Source organism: Anabrus simplex, chromosome 2 (genome assembly GCF_040414725.1).
Source record: "Anabrus simplex isolate iqAnaSimp1 chromosome 2, ASM4041472v1, whole genome shotgun sequence".
In the NCBI taxonomy this organism is placed as follows: Eukaryota; Metazoa; Arthropoda; class Insecta; order Orthoptera; family Tettigoniidae; genus Anabrus; species Anabrus simplex.
The window spans coordinates 726,775,355-726,795,925 of NC_090266.1; the positions used below are offsets into that span (position 1 = coordinate 726,775,355).

The 20,571-nt window shown below is 42.8% G+C and overlaps 1 protein-coding gene across 2 annotated transcripts in view; it reads right to left on the minus strand.

Annotated features, from left to right (window-relative positions):
- The window catches only part of LOC136863069 (potassium voltage-gated channel protein Shal), a 313,703-nt gene that overhangs the window by 195,994 nt on the left and 97,138 nt on the right, over window positions 1-20,571 (minus strand). For both annotated transcript variants that reach the window (XM_067139401.2, XM_067139402.2), the window contains exon 3: window positions 18,527-18,679. In XM_067139401.2, coding sequence (XP_066995502.2) covers window positions 18,527-18,679 — 153 coding nt within the window. The remainder of the gene's footprint in view (window positions 1-18,526; window positions 18,680-20,571) is intronic.

Genomic DNA, 20,571 nt, shown 5'->3' on the forward strand with positions numbered 1-20,571 from the left:
GTCAAAGATAGGCGGAGAGTGAACGACGCGCCGGTAACCCAGACCGTAATAAACGGCGACGGACTGTCACTCCTGATAGTGTACGATACACTTTTCCTCTGTTGCGCCAGAGCCGAGAAGGACGCAGATCTGTCCTGCAATGCCATTCGGATGAGGTGTCGATCTTCTCGGGGGGTGGTGTGGGTGGTGCGACCACACCCATCCCGTCGTGTATGCGGCCTTCTGTAACCATTGTTACCTTCCTGAACAGTCGCAGGTAAGAGGACAGGTCAGCATCGTTGGCACAGGGAAGATATACAGCATAAAAAGAGTTACTAGGAAGATGTTACCACATCTCTTACATCATGCTGGCTGTGTAACTGTGTATTCTATACTAGGATTAGTGCCTCTACATGTAATCTTCAACTACATAGTAGCCAGTCAGTTTTGGTGAGGATATCTCTAAACAATCTAAACATATATTACTATTTTTGTTTTATTATTAATCTAGAGCGACACTGACAACATATTTAACCTAAAGTCAATGCATTATAAAGTAAATGAATATCATAAATCTCTAATGAAGAACAAGCTACTGTGTAGAGAATCTTACGGACACTGAAGGGAGTGGAAGTGCTTTGAGGGAATTGTCTACTAAACGACGGAAATCTATAAAGGAAGTCTGAAAGATTTACGAGACTATTCTTGTTAAAAATAAGAATAGACTGTATGTAAGTTACAGAAGTCCAAACATTATTTTATGTTTCAAGACTTTCCCAATGGAAGTGTAGTTTTTAATCTAATTTCCTCCGTTTAAGGATAAATCAAACTTTACAAATTAAATAATTGATTTTACCCTTAAATGATTTTGAAGGATATCTTTCAGGGCTATCAGATAGAGAATACAGAATGTATAGTAATTATCTTTAAACGAACCATCTATAATCGGTTTCTTTCTTTCCATTGTTGTTCTCTCTCTCTGAGAAGATCTATTCTCCCTTCTCATGCTGATGTTCTTCAGTTGTAACCAATATTTTTTCTATAATCATCAGTCAGTCAATCATGAGACATCTCCATATTATTAGGGTGTGAATTTACGTTTAGTTAGTAGGAAATTTTGGTTTATTTAGAGCTCATAAAAAGTGATCTTCACAGTTACATACAAACTGGCTCAACATTCAATCCACTTCTAACATACTGAAACAGAGGAGTTTAAAACAATATCAAGCCTATTCTTACATTACCAGTGCAAAATACTCGTATTATGCGTGTTGGAACGATGAGTTACAGATAAAAAAGCAAATACGAAGCTAGGCTACCTTCAAGTGAGCTGCTTGGAGCCACCAGGAGCAGAAGAGACCAACTGAATAACGTGAAAGTTCCCAATTTGTGATTAATGGCAGAAACAGATACGAGAAGAGTAAGAGTCGTCAGAAGGCGGGATGTAGGTGTGTTTGTTTCAATGACATTGCTGTTAAAGGCTGCTCTATGACTAAAGTGTAGGCGTACGCGTGCTACTGTGTTAGCGGTGCATGCTACGTGGTTATACGTGTTCAAGAGCGTGGATTAGCAGTGATATATACTCCACAATGACATCGAGACAAACGAAATATTTCTGCTAAGTGTGCCAAGAACACTTCAAGCCCAGATATTGAAACGCAAGACACTACTTCACTAAACGAGAGTACCAATAATTGATTTTCAGAACGTGTATCTCTTTGCGTTGTTACGAGGATCGTCGAAAAGTCACGCTGAGTTATGGCTCCCGAAAGCAAAACCTAAACCATACAATTTAACCTTAAATGAGATAATTCTATGAAGGAAACAACGATTTTGTCAATACGTTTCATAAGCAAAGGAAAATGTTTCGGGTATGTTAATAAATACGGTACGGTCATATACAGCATGCAGCAAACTCTTGTGTACAGTAGTATGCCACATAGAGCGAGTCGAGTTAGAAGTCCAGGTTAAGGGGATTTTATTGACTGTGATATGGTTTCATCTTCATCTTCTTCCTCACCTCTCCAAGATTATGTCACCTTTTTACGTTAAGCGATATCCTCAGTATGCGTTCCCCAATTGTAGTCGGAAAAGTTTGTTCGACCTACACGCAAACTCGCTCATTGCACTGCCTCTTTAACAATGATGATCGATTATAGATTTTAAATGTGCAACGGTATCCAAATAACCTACATCGCTTTGCTGATATATCCATAAAAAGCAAAGCTTACGTCATAACAGATCTTATGGGGCCTTATGCTGTTGATTAAGAACTATCTTGCTTGGGGAAAGCTGGGTGTTATGTTGTGAACAATATGGATCGCAATTAGAGTTTACTAGACAGAGTTTTATGCAGGGTTAGATAGACCAAATGTTTACCTCAGATAACTTCCAAAGCATTACAGACGTAAAAAATATGTTTTCGTTTTTGATCGTGATAATATGGGACTCATTACGAACAGTAGCTTTGCAGGGTGCCAATAACATTGCTCTGGGCGATTTTCTGCACCCAGCATTTCAATAATTTTTAATACAAATTAATGAGTGTGATTTCTGACAAGTAATTTTCGAGAGAATTCATGTATTCAAACTTACTCTATTTACCAGCCTGTCAAATCATGAAATTGCACATGCTTCGTTTGAATAACTATCTGCTTGCTATATTCTCTTCAATTTATGAGAAGCCGTGGTGGCGGAATTTTTCTCGAAAGAATTTTTAGCGGGGTGTGAGTCAATGGTAGAGATTCGTTGTATTTAAACACCCTCAAATGCCACTGACCTCAGCTAGAGTTAAATCAACAATCTTGAGAACAAAAGGACAGTACGCCACTGAAACGCACGCAGATCCATGCATGTTGAGAGAAGCTTCACTAAGTGCATGGAAGCACAAAGTGCGTATAACGCTTTGAGCATTACACATGGTATTAGTGCAGTGCTAAACATCTTGTCAGTACGCGTGCAATGGTCTGAATTTTAGGACTCCAGTGAATGTAACTCCTCCAACTAGCACGACCCTGCGTTCCACTTGTGATAAGGACTTGCCCGAGGTTTGGTGCCTTTCAGATTCACCTTAAAAGAGCTGAACACGGGGTACGCTTTGTCATTTATTTCGATCAGTGGAGACAGTCTTCACGCTGGTCGGTCCGTCCCGGATTATTATACGGGCTGTTAGTGAAACTTGTACACATTTTACCAATGCAATAGCATTGGAATTATAGTATTTTCCTAATAATAATATTATTTATTTTACGTAAAATGACGAAGAGTTATATGTTAACACAAGGTGTATGGCAAGAATGTTATCATGGTCACCATAACTATGATGATGGTGAGATAAGCATCCTTGAGGTAGCTGGTGGATTGGGAAGATGGGCGCAAGGATGTTCCTGTATATAAGGTCTGTACCAGAAAAAATGAAACTATTAATAATCTATTGTGCGCGGTTTGTCATTGTTAGCGTTATTTTCAGGGCTAGTTAGTGCCATATGAAAGTATATTCTCTTTTGTTCAGTAGCAGTAAACTCATGCAGTAGAGAGAGATTACATTTTGTAGCACGGTTGCCAGTCGACTCAGCTATGTCGAGGAGGTTATTTAATAATAATAATAATAATAATAATAATAATAATAATAATAATAATAATAATAATAATAATAAATACATACATAAATACATAAATTATCATTATAGACTCTTATACCTTTCAGCGTTCAGTCTGCAAGATTCCGTGGATTTACTAAACGTCGCCACAATTTGCAACTAGTGCTGTGACCTCATTTAGTTCTATACCTCTTATCTTTAAATCGTTAGAAACTGAGTCGAACCATCGTCGTCTTGGTCTACCTCTACTTCTCTTACCCTCCATAACAGAGTCAATTATTCTCCTTGGTAACCTATCCTCCTCCATTCGCCTCACATGACCCATCACCGAAGATGGCTTATGCGTACAGCTTCATCCATCGAGTTCATTCCTAAATTAGCCTTTATCTCTCCATTCCGAGTACCCTCCCGCCATTGTTCCCACATTTTTGTACCAGCAATCATTCTCGCTACTTTCATGTCTGTTACTTCTAACTTATGAATAAGATATCCTGAGTCCACCCAGCTTTCGCTCCCGTAAAGCAAAGTTGGTCTGAAAACAGACCGATATAAAGATAATTTCGTCTGGGAGCTGACTTCCTTCTTACAGAATACTGTTGATCGCAACTGCGAGCTCACTGCATTAGCTTTACTACACCTTGATTCAATCTCACTTACTATATTGCCATCCTGGGAGAACACACAACCTAAATACTTGAAATTATCGATCTCTTCTAGCTTTGTATCACCAATCTGACATTCAATTCTGTTGAATTTCTTACCTACTGACATCAATTTAGTCTTCGAAAGGCTAATTTTCATACCATACTCATTGCACCTATTTTCAAGTTCCAAGATATTAGACTGCAGGATTTCAGCACAATTTGCCATTAAGACCAGTCGTCAGCATAGGCCAGACTGCTTACTACATTTCCACCTAACTGAATCCCTCCCTGCCGTTTTATACCTTTCAGTATATGATCCATGTAAACTACGAACAGCAAAGGTGAAAGATTACAGCCTTGTCTAACCCCTGTAAGTAAAATGAACAAAGAACTCATTATACCATCAATTCTCACTGAAGCCCAAAATTGTCAGCACAAATGTCTTTGATTGATTTTAATAATCTACCCTTAATTCCATAGTCCCGCAGTATGGCGAACATCTTTTCTCTTGGTACCCTGTCATATGCTTTCTCTAGATCTACGAAACATAAACACAACTGCCTATTCCTCTCGTAACATTTTTCAATTACCTGGCGCATACTGAAAATCTGATCCTGACAGCCTCTCTGTGGTCTGAAACCACACAGATTTTCTTCCAACTTCCTCTCAACCACTGATCGCACCCTCCCTTCCTAGATGCCAGTGGATACCTTGCCTGGTATACTAATCAATGAGATACCTCGATAGTTGTTGCAATCCTTCCTGTTCCCTTGCTTATAGATAGGTGCAATTATTGCTTTTGTCCAATCTGAAGGTACCTTACAACACTCCATGCTAATCTTACTACTCTATGAAGCCATTTCATCCCTGCCTTCCCACTATACTTCACCATTTCAGGTCTAATTTCATCTATTCCAGGCTGCTTTATGACAATGGAGTTTATTTACCAACCTTTCCACTTATTCAAGCGTAATTTCACCATCATTTGCCTCCTCCCCATCTGTTTGGCTGTTCGTAACACCACCAGGAAGATTTCCTTTTACGTTGGGAAGATATTCAAAATATTCCCTCCACCTGTGCAGTGATTCCCTGGAATCTATTATGCGTGCACCTGAATTACTCAAAACACTGTTCACCGGGCGAGTTGGCCGTGCGCGTAGAGGCGCGCGGCTGTGAGCTTGCATCCGGGAGATAGTAGGTTCGAATCCCACTATCGGCAGCCCTGAAAATGGTTTTCCGTGGTTTCCCATTTTCACACCAGGCAAATGCTGGGGCTGTACCTTAATTAAGGCCACGGCCGCTTCCTTCCAACTCCTAGGCCTTTCCTATCCCATAGTCGCCATAAGACCTATCTGTGTCGGTGTGACGTAAAGCCCCTAGCAACAGAAAAAAAAAAACACTGTTCAGTTCCTTTTTCCCTCCCTTCCTAAGATTCTTGTTTACTGTCCAGAGAGGTTTCCCTGCTGCTTGACCTAGCCTTTCCAGGTTATTACCAAAATCTTCCCACGACTTCTTCTTGTATTTGTTTCGCTCTGTTTCTTTCATCTACGTACAAATCCCTGTCTGCCTCGGCCCTTGTTTGGAGCCATTTCTGATAAGCCTTCTCTTTACGTTTACAAGCTGCTTTCACTTCATCATTCCACCAAGATGTTCGTTTTTTCCCATATTTACACACAGTTGTTCCTAGACATTCCCTTGCTGTTTCTACTACAGCATCCCTGTATGCCACCCATTCACTTTCTATATCCTGAACCTGCTTACTGTCTACTGTTCGAAACTTTTCACTAATCATATCCATGTAATTCTGTATAATTTCCCCGTCCTGAAGATTTTCTACCCTTGTTCATTTGCAGACAGATTTCACTTTCTCTACCCTAGGTCTAGAGATACATAGTTCACTACAGATCAGATAGTGGTCTGTATCATCGACAAATCCCCGGAAAACTCGTACATACCTAAAAGATTTCCTGAATTCGAAGTCGGTTAAGATATAGTCTATTATGGATCTGGTACCCTTAGTCTCCCATGTGTAGCTAAACCCATACCAGCGCAGAAGTCCAGCAAACGCTTCCCATTCAATTAGCCTCCATATCTTCCCCACATTTACCAATCACCCTTTCATATCCTTCAGTTCTATTTCCAACTCTCGCATTGAAATCGTCCATTAGCACTATTCTATCCTTGCTGTTGTCTCTGATCACGATGTCACTCAATGCTTCATAAAACTTCTCAACTTCATTCTCATCTGCACCCTCACATGGTGAATACACTGAAACAATTCTCGTCCTAATTTCTCCAACTGACAAATCTACCCACATCATTCGCTCATTTACGTTCCTAACAGAAACGATGTTGCATGCAATGGTTTTCCTAATAAACAGCCCTACCCCATACTCTGCACTTACCTTTCTAACAGCCGTCAAGTACACTTTATAATCTCCTATCTCTTCTTCGTTATCTCCCCTTACCCGAATATCACTTACTCCTGGCACATCCAGATGCATCCTCTTAGCTGACTCAGCCAGTTCTACTTTCTATCTTCCATAAGCCCCATTAATATTGATAGCACCCCATCGAATTCCATTTCGTTCGCCAAGTTGTTTCCAAGGAGTCCCTCGCCTGTCAAATGGAAGTGGGACTCCATTACTAATAATAACAATAATAATTTTTCCAGAAAAGGTGAATACTAATCAAGGAGTGTTAGTTCAGTGTTAAATTTAGGGAAATTAGAATGAAGTAGGTGTATTTTGGTATTATTCAGGATAGGTTTTGAAACCCATGTCAAGATCATGTTTGCTAATAAGCGTAAATACAATTGGATGTTATGTCTGGACAGGTCGTATGTTGTTTCAGGATTTGTGTTTTCCCAGTGAGTTGATATTATCCAGGGGGAAGATAGGATGAGCCCCTGATATGCTATTTATTGTGCAAAGTTTATTGTCCAGGTTGCTTGTAAGCCCCTGAGGTACTGTGCGCTCTGCACAGTGTAGTGTGCAGGTTGCTTATGATCACTTGAGATGCTATGTCCTATGCGCAGTTTGGGATATTGCCCAATGAGAGCTGTGAGAGCCCCTGAGGAACTAACAGAGTCTGAAGTGACGAACTATTGATGATCCCACAGTTCCAGTTTTAGATGATACCGTGTAGTCCAGACGTTTGTGGTAGAGGTAGTGTCACCGGTTGAGTTTGCTGTGCGGTTAGGGGTGCGCAGTTGTGAGCTTGCATCCGGGAGATAGTGGGTTCGAATCCCACAGTCGGCAGCCCTGAAGATGGTTTTCCGTGGTTTCCCATTTTCACACCAGGTAAACGCTGGGTCTGTACCTTAATTAAGGCCACGGCATCTTCATTCCCATCCCTAGTCCTTTCCTATACCATCTTTGTCGGTGCGACGTAAAGTAAATAGTAAAAAAAGGAAAGAGGTAGTGTCCATCGTACCAAATTAAAGCTTAAGTGGTGTGCACGTATTCCTTTGGCCTCAAATTTATTGTGATTTAAGAATTGGTAAGGGGAAGATCTTTTAAGAACACCACGTCGAATTATTACACTGTCGGTAAACAAAAAGAAACATGCAACAACCTCAATGATAAGGTCATTTTATTCACAAGCGATGTGACAGGTAGTTCATTATTGCAGGAGTATATGATTACAAATTCAGACCAAATGATTTTTTTTGCAAGTTGCTTTACGTCGCACCGACACGGATAGGTCTTATGGCGACGATGGGACTTCGAAGAGCTAGGAGTTGGAAGGAAGCGGCCGTGGCCTTAATTAAGGTACAGCCACAGCATTTGCCTGGTGTGAAAATGGGAAACCACGGAAAACCATCTTAAGGGCTGCCGACAGTGGGGTTGGAACCTACTGTCTCCCGAATACTGAATACTGGCCGCACTTAAGCGACTGCAGCTATCGAGCTCGGTCAGACCAAATGAAACACACGAGTCACAGTAAAGGGTGCCCAAACTGTCGAATAAATACATACTGTACACACCTCTGGTGGCAATGCAGGAGTGTATTCGCGCATGGAAAAGATCATAAAGGTGCCGATTGGCACCCAGCGATAAATTGTCCCAAGCATCTTGCACCTTTTGATGAAATTTGGCAATGGTTCTGGTAGGCTCTGGAGAACGCGTAATTTCCCGCTTCATCAAGTCCCATACCTGTTCAATTGGCGAGTGATCCTGTGATCTTTCTGGCCAGGGCAGTTGTGGTACACCACGTAGGGCACGTTGAGTCGCATCAGCTGTATGTGGACGTGAATTGTCCTGCTGAAAAAGCACATCACCATCCTTTCGAACAAATGGCACGGGGACAACAATCTGCGTAATGTAGCGGGCACTGGTTACGTTCCCCTTCAGAAACACTAACTGTGACCGGGACTTGTAACTGATGGCCTCCTACACCATGAAGCCTGGAATGGGACCTCGTTGTCGTGGGCGAATGCACTATGGATTAAGCCGCTCACTAGGTCTACGCCGTACACGTGTACGTCCATCACTTGCATACAGACAGAACCTACTCTCGTTACTGAAGACAACAGAGCGCCATTCCTCTCTCCAGTCTGCTCTCTCACGACACCAGAGTAGCCGAGCTTGGCGGTGTCGTGGTGTCAGTCTTCTTTTCTTAGAATTTGTTTTACGTCGCACCGACACAGATAGGTCTTTGGCGACGATGGGATAGGAAATGCCTAGGAAGTGGAAGGAAGAGGCCGTGGGCTTAATTAAGGTACAGCCCCGGCATTTTTCTGGTGTGGAAATGGGAAACCAGAGAAAACCATCTTCAGGGCTGCCGACAGTGGGGCTCGAACCCACTATCTCCCGATCACTGGATACTGACCGCACTTAAGCGACTGCAGTTATCGAGCTCGGTCGTGGTGTCAGTGGTAGCCTTGCCAGACGCACACGTGATCTTATTTCTGGTGCAAGAGTGCGGTTTCCAATGGTCCTTGCTGACACAGCAGGTGCAACATGTGACCGGATTTCGTTCTTGGATGATGTTCGGTCGGTCACTGCTGCTCGGACTGTGCGTCGATCTTGACGAGCGTCTGTACTATGCGGACGTCCAGAGCCTGGTCTACGGGTATGGGAATGTTCCACAGACCATTGCTGAAAGCAACGACACACCACTGTGCCCAACGTGTGCTACAATCCGGCGATGTCCACATTGCGACCCCGTTCAAATGGCTGCAGTTGTTCAACATGGGCACGTACTTGTCGGCGGGACATGGTTGTAGTGAATGTTGCAAACACTGTGCACCTCTAACCTCAGTGCAGTAACTGCCTGCAGAGTCAAGACGGAGTGCGCACAGACAGGCCTCCTGAGCGCCATCTGATCGCCGATGTCCGTGACTAGTGAATCATTAACACAAGAACCCCTCAGTATGCACATATTATACCTTGGTACCACTGAACACAGTTCTTGAGGATTTTGCATGTTTCTTTCTCGGCAGTGTATTTACGTTCAAGAAATCATGTCAAGTTGAAGTGTTGTGTGAGGCAGTGATAAACATATAGCGAAGTCGGGACCTGTTATTTTAAACATATGAAGTAGTCGTATTTTGGTAGATGGATATCTCAGAAATTTTAAGGAGTGCAGGTTGTTTAAATCCTCACTAATTATTCACGTTCGGATGTAAGTGGTTGCTTGGACATAAGATGATGACAATGGCATGCGGACATTTGAGTGTTGTAGATAATGTACAGTAATGTTTATTGTTCTGGTTAAGCTGGTGGGAACGAGTCTTTCTTTTAGTAAGTGTTGTAAAGAATTTAAGTATTTTCTTATGGTTCAACTAGTGGTAAAAGTTGATTCTCACACTGTGTGTGTTTTACGTTTTGATAGCATGTGTATGCGTGTGCATGTGCGGGTGCGTGTGTGTGTGTTAGCTGACATTTGGATTGTCGTGTGTTTTAGTATTCGTTGTTGGATAGTGCGGTGTATTCTTGGTTAGTATTTCTTGCCTATTAAGTGCCAGTTGGACTCACTAGCAGCGAAACTGTTGTTTTCAATAGAGTCCACGTGTGATTAAAGTTAATGTTACGTATTGTTTTATGGAACGTTAAGGTGACAAGACAGATTGGCATGCGATAGTTTCTTTTGTGTGTACAGATCGGGAAGTAATCGTGTTAGTCACTTCAATTAAAATAACTACAGTTCTTTGAGCAAAATAAATTTGTTAGTAATTCTTATTTAAAACTAACCTGAAGTTAATAGTTAAGTTTACTTGGTTAAACTTTATTTGAAAGTAATTTTGAGAACATTCCTTGACCATGTACGTGTTCACTTGAATTTTTTATTTCACTTGCCTTTCTTTCAAAATAATTTTCACAGTAAGCTAAGCCATCTCTGTACAGGCCATGAAGGCCCTTGCAGGGGTGGAAGGTAAAGGCTTCCACTATCCGTAACCTCGGCATTTGGTGGGGTAAAGAGGTTACCTCTACGCCCGGCCGCCTTTGTTCCTAGGAATTAACCTGGTACTCACTTTTGGTGTAGGCTGAATGAACCTCAGGGCCATATGCACCTCGGGAAATGGAAATCTCGTTTCTTAAATTTTACGACTTCCTGACGGGGATTTGAAACCATGTCCTGCCGGGCGAACCGCCTCGGCCAGACAGCCCCTGATTTTCCCAGTCACTGAACTGAATACTTAAGCGTCAAGTTCTTGATAAGGAGTGGAGCGGGGTCTACTAGCTTTTCCCAATCTTAAGCTATAACGCGGGGTAAAGCATGCCCCACGACAACCGCGTTAAATGGAGCTTCTATAATAATAATAATAATAATAATAATAATAATAATAATAATAATAATAATAATAATAATAATAATAATAATAATAATAATAATAATAATAATAATAATAATAATAATAATATTTGTGTGGCTGTTGATAGCCGGGTGCAGCCCTTGATAGGCAGACTTTCTGATGAAGGTGGGTGACATCTGCCATGGAGGGGGGGGTAATATGCATTTATGCGGTGGAGAATAGTATTATGTGTCATGTCTGAGTTGCAGGAATGTTGGGGACAGCACAAATACCCAGTTCCTGAGCCGAGAGAATCAATCGTTTAAAGATTGAAAATCCCTCGATCAAGCCTGGAATTGAAATTAGGGCCCCGAAGGCTGAAGGCCGACGGCCAAGACGCTGACTTCATCGAGCCTGGCGTGTATTTATTTATTTAATTATTTACTTATTTAGGCCCTATTTATTTCTAGTCCTCAACCCGAAGGCTGATCTGACCCGAACAATTCAACCATCAGCAAGCTATCATAGAAAGCGCCGGCGTCGCTAATGATGTGCACTAGGGAAACGAGGAGTAAGATAGTTTCCAGTTGCTTTCCTCTCCAAGGAAGAGAGCGCTGTGACATACTTTTCTCAACTGCCTGAAATGAATACGCCAACCAACCCGATGGGAGACACCTTCACACCTTTCATCACAGGGACTGGTTGCATACGAATGGCCGTTATTAGAATCGTTCATACTTCTGACACTGTACCGTCAAAGCCAAGATGATACTGTCGAAAGAAATAACAAACTCGTTATAGCCTCTACCTGAAGACATATCACAGTATAAAACTATATCTTACCATCTTGGTGGAGTAATATGTAGGTTACAGAAAGGAAATGGTACATCTCCCCAAGAACGCGGCGCCGATGTACCTTGCTGAAGTGCTGGGTTTTCACTGCCTTTTTTTTTTAAATACTTTTCATTCCCACCTTGAAGGGGTGGGGCGGGCCCCTTAGAGAGTGACGCTCTCGCTCGGGCCGGGAGATGTGAAGAGAACTGATGGATGTGTTAAATGAAGAAGAGGGCAAAACAGTGTGAAAATTTGAATGGATGGCTACGGGATTGAGTTTATGAGGGTGTGCATGACGAGTTTTACAATTCAGAGGGATGGATGAGGTGATGCAATTCTTAATGATGAGTATGATGTGCCTAGGTCGGTCGGAAGTAGGGTCCGGGGTACCTTTGGGAGGTTAGGACCTGGAGGGCGGTTTTCACTGCCTTACGGTGGAGCCAAGGGAATTAAAGTAATTCCGCTGAGGACGCGAAGGATTGCAGACAGAGAGTGGTCGTCGATAATTGGTAAGCACTTTATATGGACACCACACCCAGCATGGCAATTAGTTCTGTCGAAGACTAAGGGAGCTCGAGATGCAGGAGCACTAGAAACACTATCCATGTTTTTCGTTATTCAAGTATTTAAGTCACGTTCTCTGAACCACCACTATCGCCTCGGTTTGCGTTGTAGCGTCATAAATAAAATCGCGAGACTAAACAGCGAATAGCCCTAGGAGCGGGAGGCTTGCAAATTGGTCGCCGCAAGTAATGCAAAATGCAGTATTGCCACACGCGAAAATCATACGAAATTAAAACGCACGCATATATAGGCCTATATATATATTTTGCAAGTTGCTTTACGTCTCGCCGACAGAGATAGGTCTTATGGCGACGATGGGACAGGAAACGGCTGAAAGTGGGAAGGAAGCGGCCGTGGCCTTATTTAAGGTGCAGCCCCAGCATTTGCCTGGTGTGAAAATGGGAAACCACGGAAAACCATCTTCAGGGCTCCCGACAGTGGGGCTCGAACCCACTATCTTCCGAATACTGGATACTGGCCGCACTTAAGCGACTGCAGCTATCGAGCTCGGTGCCTATGTATTTATAAACAGTGTTACCTTCTCACGTTTTGTGTGGGTTCAGCGGATGGAGCACATAGGACTTCTTGTCAATATGTGCTGCTCCTAATGAAAATCTCACCCGTAGTCGCGGGGTTGGGGGATGGGAACATTGGAAGGGAGAGACAAGTAAGAGGGAAGGAAGCGGGCATGGCCTTAAGTTAGGTACCATCCCGGCATTTGCCTGGAGGAGAAGTGGGAAACCACGGAAAACCACTTCCAGGATGGCTGAGGTGGGAATCGAACCCACCTCTACTCATTTGACCTCCCGAGGCTGAGTGGACCCAGTTCCAGACCTCGTACCACTCTTCAAATTTCGTGGCAGAGCCGGGAATCGAACCCGGGCCCTTGGGGGTGGTAGCTAATCACACTAACCACTACACCACAGAGGCGAACCGACGTAGGTACACAGCTATATCTATCGGCATGATGTCGAACTGTGTACATCCTGGCTTCTGTTGCCTTCCACAGGTATATTTGAGAGACATAAAGTGGTACCAGTAATCAGTTACAAGAACAATGCAATGATGCCCATCATACTAATGAATGAATCTCTTTTTCCGTTCTGGTATTTTTGTCTATCGCTAAGCACGGCATAGAGCAACGCACCTGGTGGCCATGGTCTGACACCGAGGTTAGCTGGTTCGAGTCTCGTTCGTTGAAAGTTGGCCGGCAGGGTAGGGGAGGTGGTGTTATATAGAATTTCTTATCACTGGAATGTACGACGCTAAAAGCCTGGATTAAGTTTCAAAACGTCCGCCTCTGTGGTGTAGTGGTTAGTGTGATTAGCTGCCACCCCCGGAGGCCCGCGTTCGATTCCTGGCTCTGCAACGAAAATTGAAAAGTGGTACGAGGGCTGGAGCGGGGTCCACTCAGCCTCGGGAGGTCAAGTGAGTAAAGGTGGGTTCGATTCCAACCTCAGCCATCCTGGAATTTTTCCCCGTGGTTTCCCACTTCCCCTCCAGGCAAATGCCGGGATGGTACCTAACTTAAGGCCACGGCCGCTTCCTTCCCACATCCTTGTCTATCCCTTCCAATCTTCCTGTCCGCCACCAAGGCCCCTGTTCAGCCTAGCAGGTGAGGCCACCTGGGCAAGGTACTGGTCATCCATCCCATTTGTATCCCCCGACCCAGAGTATGAAGCTCCAGGACACTGCCATTGAGGCGGTAGAGGTGGATCCGTCGCTGAATCCGAGGGAAAAGCCGACCCTGGAGGATAAACGGATAAAGAAGAAGTAGAAGGAGAATAAGAAGAATACGTTTCAAAACTCTCCGCAGTGCTCATATGTAATGAGGGCATATGACGCTGTTGATGGTGATTCGCTTTGGACAGTTGTATGTAGCGTTCTCATGTGTGCGCAGATCCGTAGACGTCAAAGTACAACTCCACTCAATGTGGTTTGTAAGGAATTACTACAATACTTGTTTTGATTCCTTTCGAATACCGTATAAAACATGAAAAATCTAGCTTTTATTCATAACATATAGCTATTAATAGTCCATTTCGAATTTCCAATTACTTTATAGATAGTAATTTCGACTGTCGAAGACAGGCTTATGTACTAGTGTTTTGATCATGATTAAAATCAAGTCTGATAAAATATTAAATGCGAAGAACATTGGATACCATGCGCTCATTTGGTTTTTTGAGCGATGTCTTCACAATATGTACAAGATTTCTATTGAGCCCTTATTCAGTGCCCAGGCGGAATAATACGGCAAAATAGATGTATCTATTACAGATACATTGAAATAATAGCCCTCATAATTTTATATTTCGTTCTGTTACATATGTGACCACTTGACCAGATGCCCATGGCGCTGGCTGTCTGGAAGGAACATTGAGCAAGTGTCTTTCTGTTATGAGGGAAAGGCTTGGCAGCGGTTGTTTCAAGCCAGGACGACCTCGTCAAAGTTATATTTGAAGCCAGAGAGAATCCCGGAAGGATAATAGAAACGTTAACGGACGTTGAGGCGTGATTGCACATCTGAAAGATGACGTCTATTCACATCGACGAAGATTGGTGTTAGTAGCGCCACTATGACCTTGCAAAGCAAGTTTGCTGTCAATACCTGCTGTACACTTCGTGAGCGTTTGTCGTCTTCAGGTGTTGACGTTGTGAGGTAGGTGTGAGTCAATCATGCCTTTCAGGAGACGAAGAAGGCAGTATCAGCAGCTTACTGAGTTTGAACGAGGCCGTGTAATAGGGCTACGAGAAGGCAGATGTTCTTTCCACGATATTGCACCGGGCGAGTTGGCCGTGCGCGTAGAGGCGCGCAGCTGTGAGCTTGCATCCGGGAGATAATAGGTTCGAATCCCACTATCGGCAGCCCTGAAGATGGTTTTCCGTGGTTTCCCATTTTCACACCAGGCAAATGCTGGGGCTGTACCTTAATTAAGGCCACGGCCGCTTCCTTTCAACTCCTAGGCCTTTCCTATCCCATCGTCGCCAAAAGACCTATCTGTGTCGGTGCGACGTAAAGCCCCTAGCAAAAAAAACGATATTGCAGAAGGATTTGGCAGGGATGTATCCACAGTACATCGGTGTTGGCAATAATGGTCACGGGAAGGCATTGTCTCAAAAAGACCTGAGTCCGGCCCTACATGGGTCAGTATGGAGACGGAAGACCGCCGTATTCTCCCCATGGCTGTGGTGAACCGTACTGCATCTGCAGCAGCTATTAGAGCTTCGGCTGGCACCAGCGTGACACAGCGAACTGTAACAAATAGAATACTTGAGGGACAGCTCCGAGCCAGGCGTTCTGTAACGTTTATGCTACTAACTCCGAATCACTGCCATCTGAAACTTCAGTGGTGTCAAACTAGAGCTCATTGGAGGGCGGAGTGGAGATCTGTTGTGATCTCTGATGAGAGCCGTTTCTGTCTTGGTGCCAGTGATGGGCGTAATTTGATAAGGAGGAGGTCACGTGAGCGCTTGGATTTAAGCTATCTGCGGCGTCGACACACTGGACCTACACCAGGAGTTACGGTCTGGTCTGGTAACGATTTCCTTTGACAGCAGGAACACTCTCGTCATCATTCCAAGAACCTTGACAGCGGATTTATAGGCCTATTCTTCTAGAAAACAGTAATTTAAAGTGAGAGAAAGAACACTGGCAAGAAACAACCCATAAGAATAAAATAAAAATACATGGTGTGAAAATCACTGTACTGTTCTCTTCACTACCATTCGAATGTTATAATGAAGCACTCTAGAGTTCCTCGGCGTGATTTGTCTCTGCCGGTGTGACAAGTTTCAATATTTTTTGTTCGGCACGTTTTAGAATTTGGATGAATGTGTTCAGGAAGGACTGTTCGTTTGTCTGAAAATAATAGAGCTACCCCACGACGAAGGTTGCTGAAATTTCAAGTACTGCGTACGGAAATCTAGTTTTAAAGCTGTTCTTTAAGCTTCGTTAGGATTTAATGATCCTGTTATCTGTCTTAGCGCGGAACAAATCCATTTCCAGACATCTGTGACACTTCTACATTTGGTTTTTATGCCTCTGTGTACCCACTTCCAGGCATTTTTTACAGTGTGGGGATTGGGTGATATGACGGAATTTTTCGTATTCTGTTGGAATTATTTCGTTAATAGTTTAAATTGGACAACTTTCCAGTCAGTTGTGATAAAAGGATCTTTGAAATTTCTTCAGGTATCATTCCCTTTATTTCGATACTTCTCCATGATCTGGGGTTGTGTTGCGTTCTTCTTTAATACTTGACCGTATATTACTCTTGTAATTAAGTTAACATATTTAGAGTTATAGGGGTGGCGCTTACATGAGGCTCGGTTTTCAGGCCATGTGAGTGCCCACATAGTAGATTTAGATTTTTATTTTATTTTATTATTTGGTTTGTATGGGATCATATATTTGGGCGGAAGCCTGTAAGTTCAGCAAATAAATAAATCACTATATTACTCTTGTAGTAGGTACCTCGTTTCCTGTCACTCTTGTCGCATCTATCGCTTGCAGCACTCTCCTAAAAATCGCGTCGACACTGAATAATTTGGGTTTTCCTTACTTGTTTTCCAAAAATAACTATGATGATCAGCTCCTAATCCTATCTTAGCAGTCGTTATCTCTCGCATTAATAGCTCTTTGCACTTTTCAGTGACCGTGATGAGACTCAGTCCTCCTTTATCTACTAATTTTCTCACTTGTGATCGTGCTATACGAAACATCTTGTTCTTCTTCTTCTAGCGCTTTTGCCACACTTGTGGGGTCGCGCGTGCAAATTTTGTCGCACATGTAGATTTCGCCCTGTTTTACGTACCTATGTTTTAACTGGAATGCCCCTATCTCCTATCTTAATCATTGAGCTGTATACTAAAAGATCATTATCATACCTTTTTACGTCCTGTGTTGGTGTTTTCTGTTTATCAGCATAATGCATCATCGACATGTTCCTCTAACTCACTCTATATTTTCCGCTGCATTCTATATGAGGCGCCCTCCGCTCTCCCACGCACAAACCCTTGAATCAAACCCTGCTGACTGGGAGCTACTTTTGTCCGAGGCACTACATTGTTTCGCGATTTGCGTCCATGTTATCTTCATTCAGTCGTAAGTGCTCACCGCATCCAATTGAAAGCAATTCAATATGGTTGGTGGTATTCAGATAGCTCTGAAAATGTGATTTCTAGGAGAATCATTCGCATATAAAAGATTATATTGCAAATAGTTGAGTATTCGATGGCTGAGACCGCTGAAGGGGTAGAAGACTGTAAACACACTTGGGGGAGTATTGTTCTTCGCTGTCCGATTATTAAAATCATCGCGTAACAGGGAGCACGCGGACGTGAAGAGGATCACTACTGACTGAATCGAATCGTTAAGTATACTGTGTCTCTTTCGGTTTTGTACCTTATAAACCATGAACTTGAAATGTTTGCAAGAAATATATTAAATTATTTTGATTAACTGTAAATTGTCTATGTTTAAGGATTGCAATGTTCCGCGATACCTGTTGCAACTTACTCGTCACATTCATCGTTGATGGAACAGTCACATTTAATCATATTGATCTACACTTACGAAATGCCCAGCCTTTGGAGAACAGGGACATTATGGCCGGGGCTTAATGTAGGATGCCCTCTCTTTCGCCAATACTGGTTGTAGTAAAAATTCCACCTGAATTTACTGCTTTCGGGCCCCGAGACTCTTGGGTTAGGAGCTAATTGGCTATACTGCACCCTAACCCCCACCCACCCCTCTCCTTCCGCAATTAAAACTCTCTCTATTATATTTAGGTTACGAAAGTGTTTTTATATGAAGGAAATACCTTACCGAATGCATTTGGTATGATCGATGGGTATTACATAGCTGTTTGTACTAGAACTCTTGAATTGAAAGTACCAAGGATATGAAAATACTACTTGTTAATTATCTCTAAAAGCTTCCAATGATTGTATATATATTTCAGGATACTGCGAAGCAATTAGCCTTGATGGTGTACGACGTTAATACTGTACTAGCCAATCTTACTGTTGTGCTGCAGTGACTTTTATTGTGCTGAAGGAAAGTAAACGGTACAACGTCTGTTGTGACCTAGCATGCTGTGAGGATTGTCGTGGAGCTAGTCACCGCTCTACAAGTTTCGGGAACTCGAGTGCTATACGCATACCTGGTAACGTTGACCACAGCACCGACCACAACAGGCATGAAGGAGACCGGCATGGCTGACGGCCGAGTGGGCAGGACTCGCCAACGGCGACGGGGAACCGGGTCGCTTGGGCTGGCCGTTGTATGGCACTTCCATCTCCACGAACTCTCGATCCTGGGAACAAACACATCCTCTGTTATACAATTAAAATTATAGGCCCTTATCATCATGTTACATGTTGTAGCCATCCACTGAGTAAATATAACCATCAACTTCACGTAAATATAAGAGCTCGTCATCATGTTACTTGTTGTAGCCATCTACTGAGTAAATATAACCATCAACTTCACGTAAATATAAGAGCTCGTCATCATGTTACTTGTTGTAGCCATTCACGGAATAAATATAACCATCAACTTCACGTAAATATAAGAGTTCGTCATCATGTTACATGTTGTAGCCATTCACGGAATAAATATAACCATCAACTTCACGTAAATATAAGAGCTCGTCATCATGTTACATTTTGTAGCCATTCGTTATGCAAATACAACGATAAACCTAATGCAATTGTAAGAGATCTTCGCTATGTTACATATTAGAGTAAATATACCAATAAACTTAAATTTAACATAAGAGCTCGTCACCATATTATCTGTCATAGTCATTCATATATCATAATGAGTAAGTCTAGCAATGACATTAAGAAATTTAAATGGTAGTGGACTGCCCTGTGTAAACAGAAAAGTCAGCGCACTCAGCAGTAAACGTGATCTTGCCTGGGTTTGCTAGGAGTGGAATTGTGTTGCCAGACTAGCTTACTCAGGCAGGCAAATCTGGGACATGGTTAATGTTGCGTAATCCCAGCGGGTGCGCAACATTGTCAAGTCAACTGGTTATCAGCATCTGTCGCTCATTGTCAATTAATTTTGCCCCTATGAGTGGCGCATTTCATTTTAGTTGGTCTTATTGTATTTAACTTTGCTATTATATTTTACCAATTTAATTTTGCCTGTTTGTTAAATACGTGTGCCGTTACTGCCGTAGTGCCATGGCCATTGGATCCCCAGTAAGGAGTTGTGCATGGCCATTTATCAGCATCTGTTGTTCATATCATTTTAGTTTAAATCTGGCTATAGGATGGACATTGTTATTTTGCTCATTTATCAGATCAAATGGGCGTTTGTTTACTGTAGATCTGGAGAAAAATTAATAAAGTAGTGCAACAACCGCACCTGTAAGTAAGTAATATATCATATACAGAATGTCCCACGACGAATGGTCAATATTCAGGGGTATGACAGGAACGATAATTTGAAGCTCTATTCCGAGATAGAACATATTTAATGTACATTGGTTTTTAGGGGTAGTGGCGCGCACATACGTGTCTCACCCAACTAACTTCTGATGTTCTATCCCAGCCCAATCTACCTCGTTGCTTGCAGTCTCTTTACTCGGATTTTCTTTCTGCCATTAAACTAGCCCGTTGAACGCGCAATTGTCCATGGTGTGTTGTGAGTGAAGTACTGCGAGGGATTGGGAGTGTGTCAGAAAGAAGCATCCCCTCATTAGGGAACGTGCAGCGGCACTCAGACAAGCAACACAACATGTTCTCCCAAGAGTACACAAATGCATTGAAGTTGACGGTGGGATATTCGAACATTGATTGCGAACTGAATAACAGCTGTAATGTGACGTGTACGATAATACGTACTTAGAGTCGAATATGTTAAAAATGCGAATTTTTCAATTTATACTTTTTTCTACTTGCTTTACGTCGCACCGACACAGATAGGTCTTATGGCGACGATGGGATAGGAAAGGCCTAGGAGTGGGAAGGAAGCGGCCGTGGCCTTAATTAAGGTACAGCCCCAGCATTTGCCTGGTGTGAAAATGGGAAACCACGGAAAACCATTTTCAGGGCTGCCGACAGTGGGGTTCGAACCTACTATCTCCCGAATACTGGATACTGACCGCACTTAAGCGACTGCAGCTATCGAGCTCGGTATTTATACTTTGTAAAACGCATGTTGTAATGTTTACTGTTGTGCATATGTACATGTGTA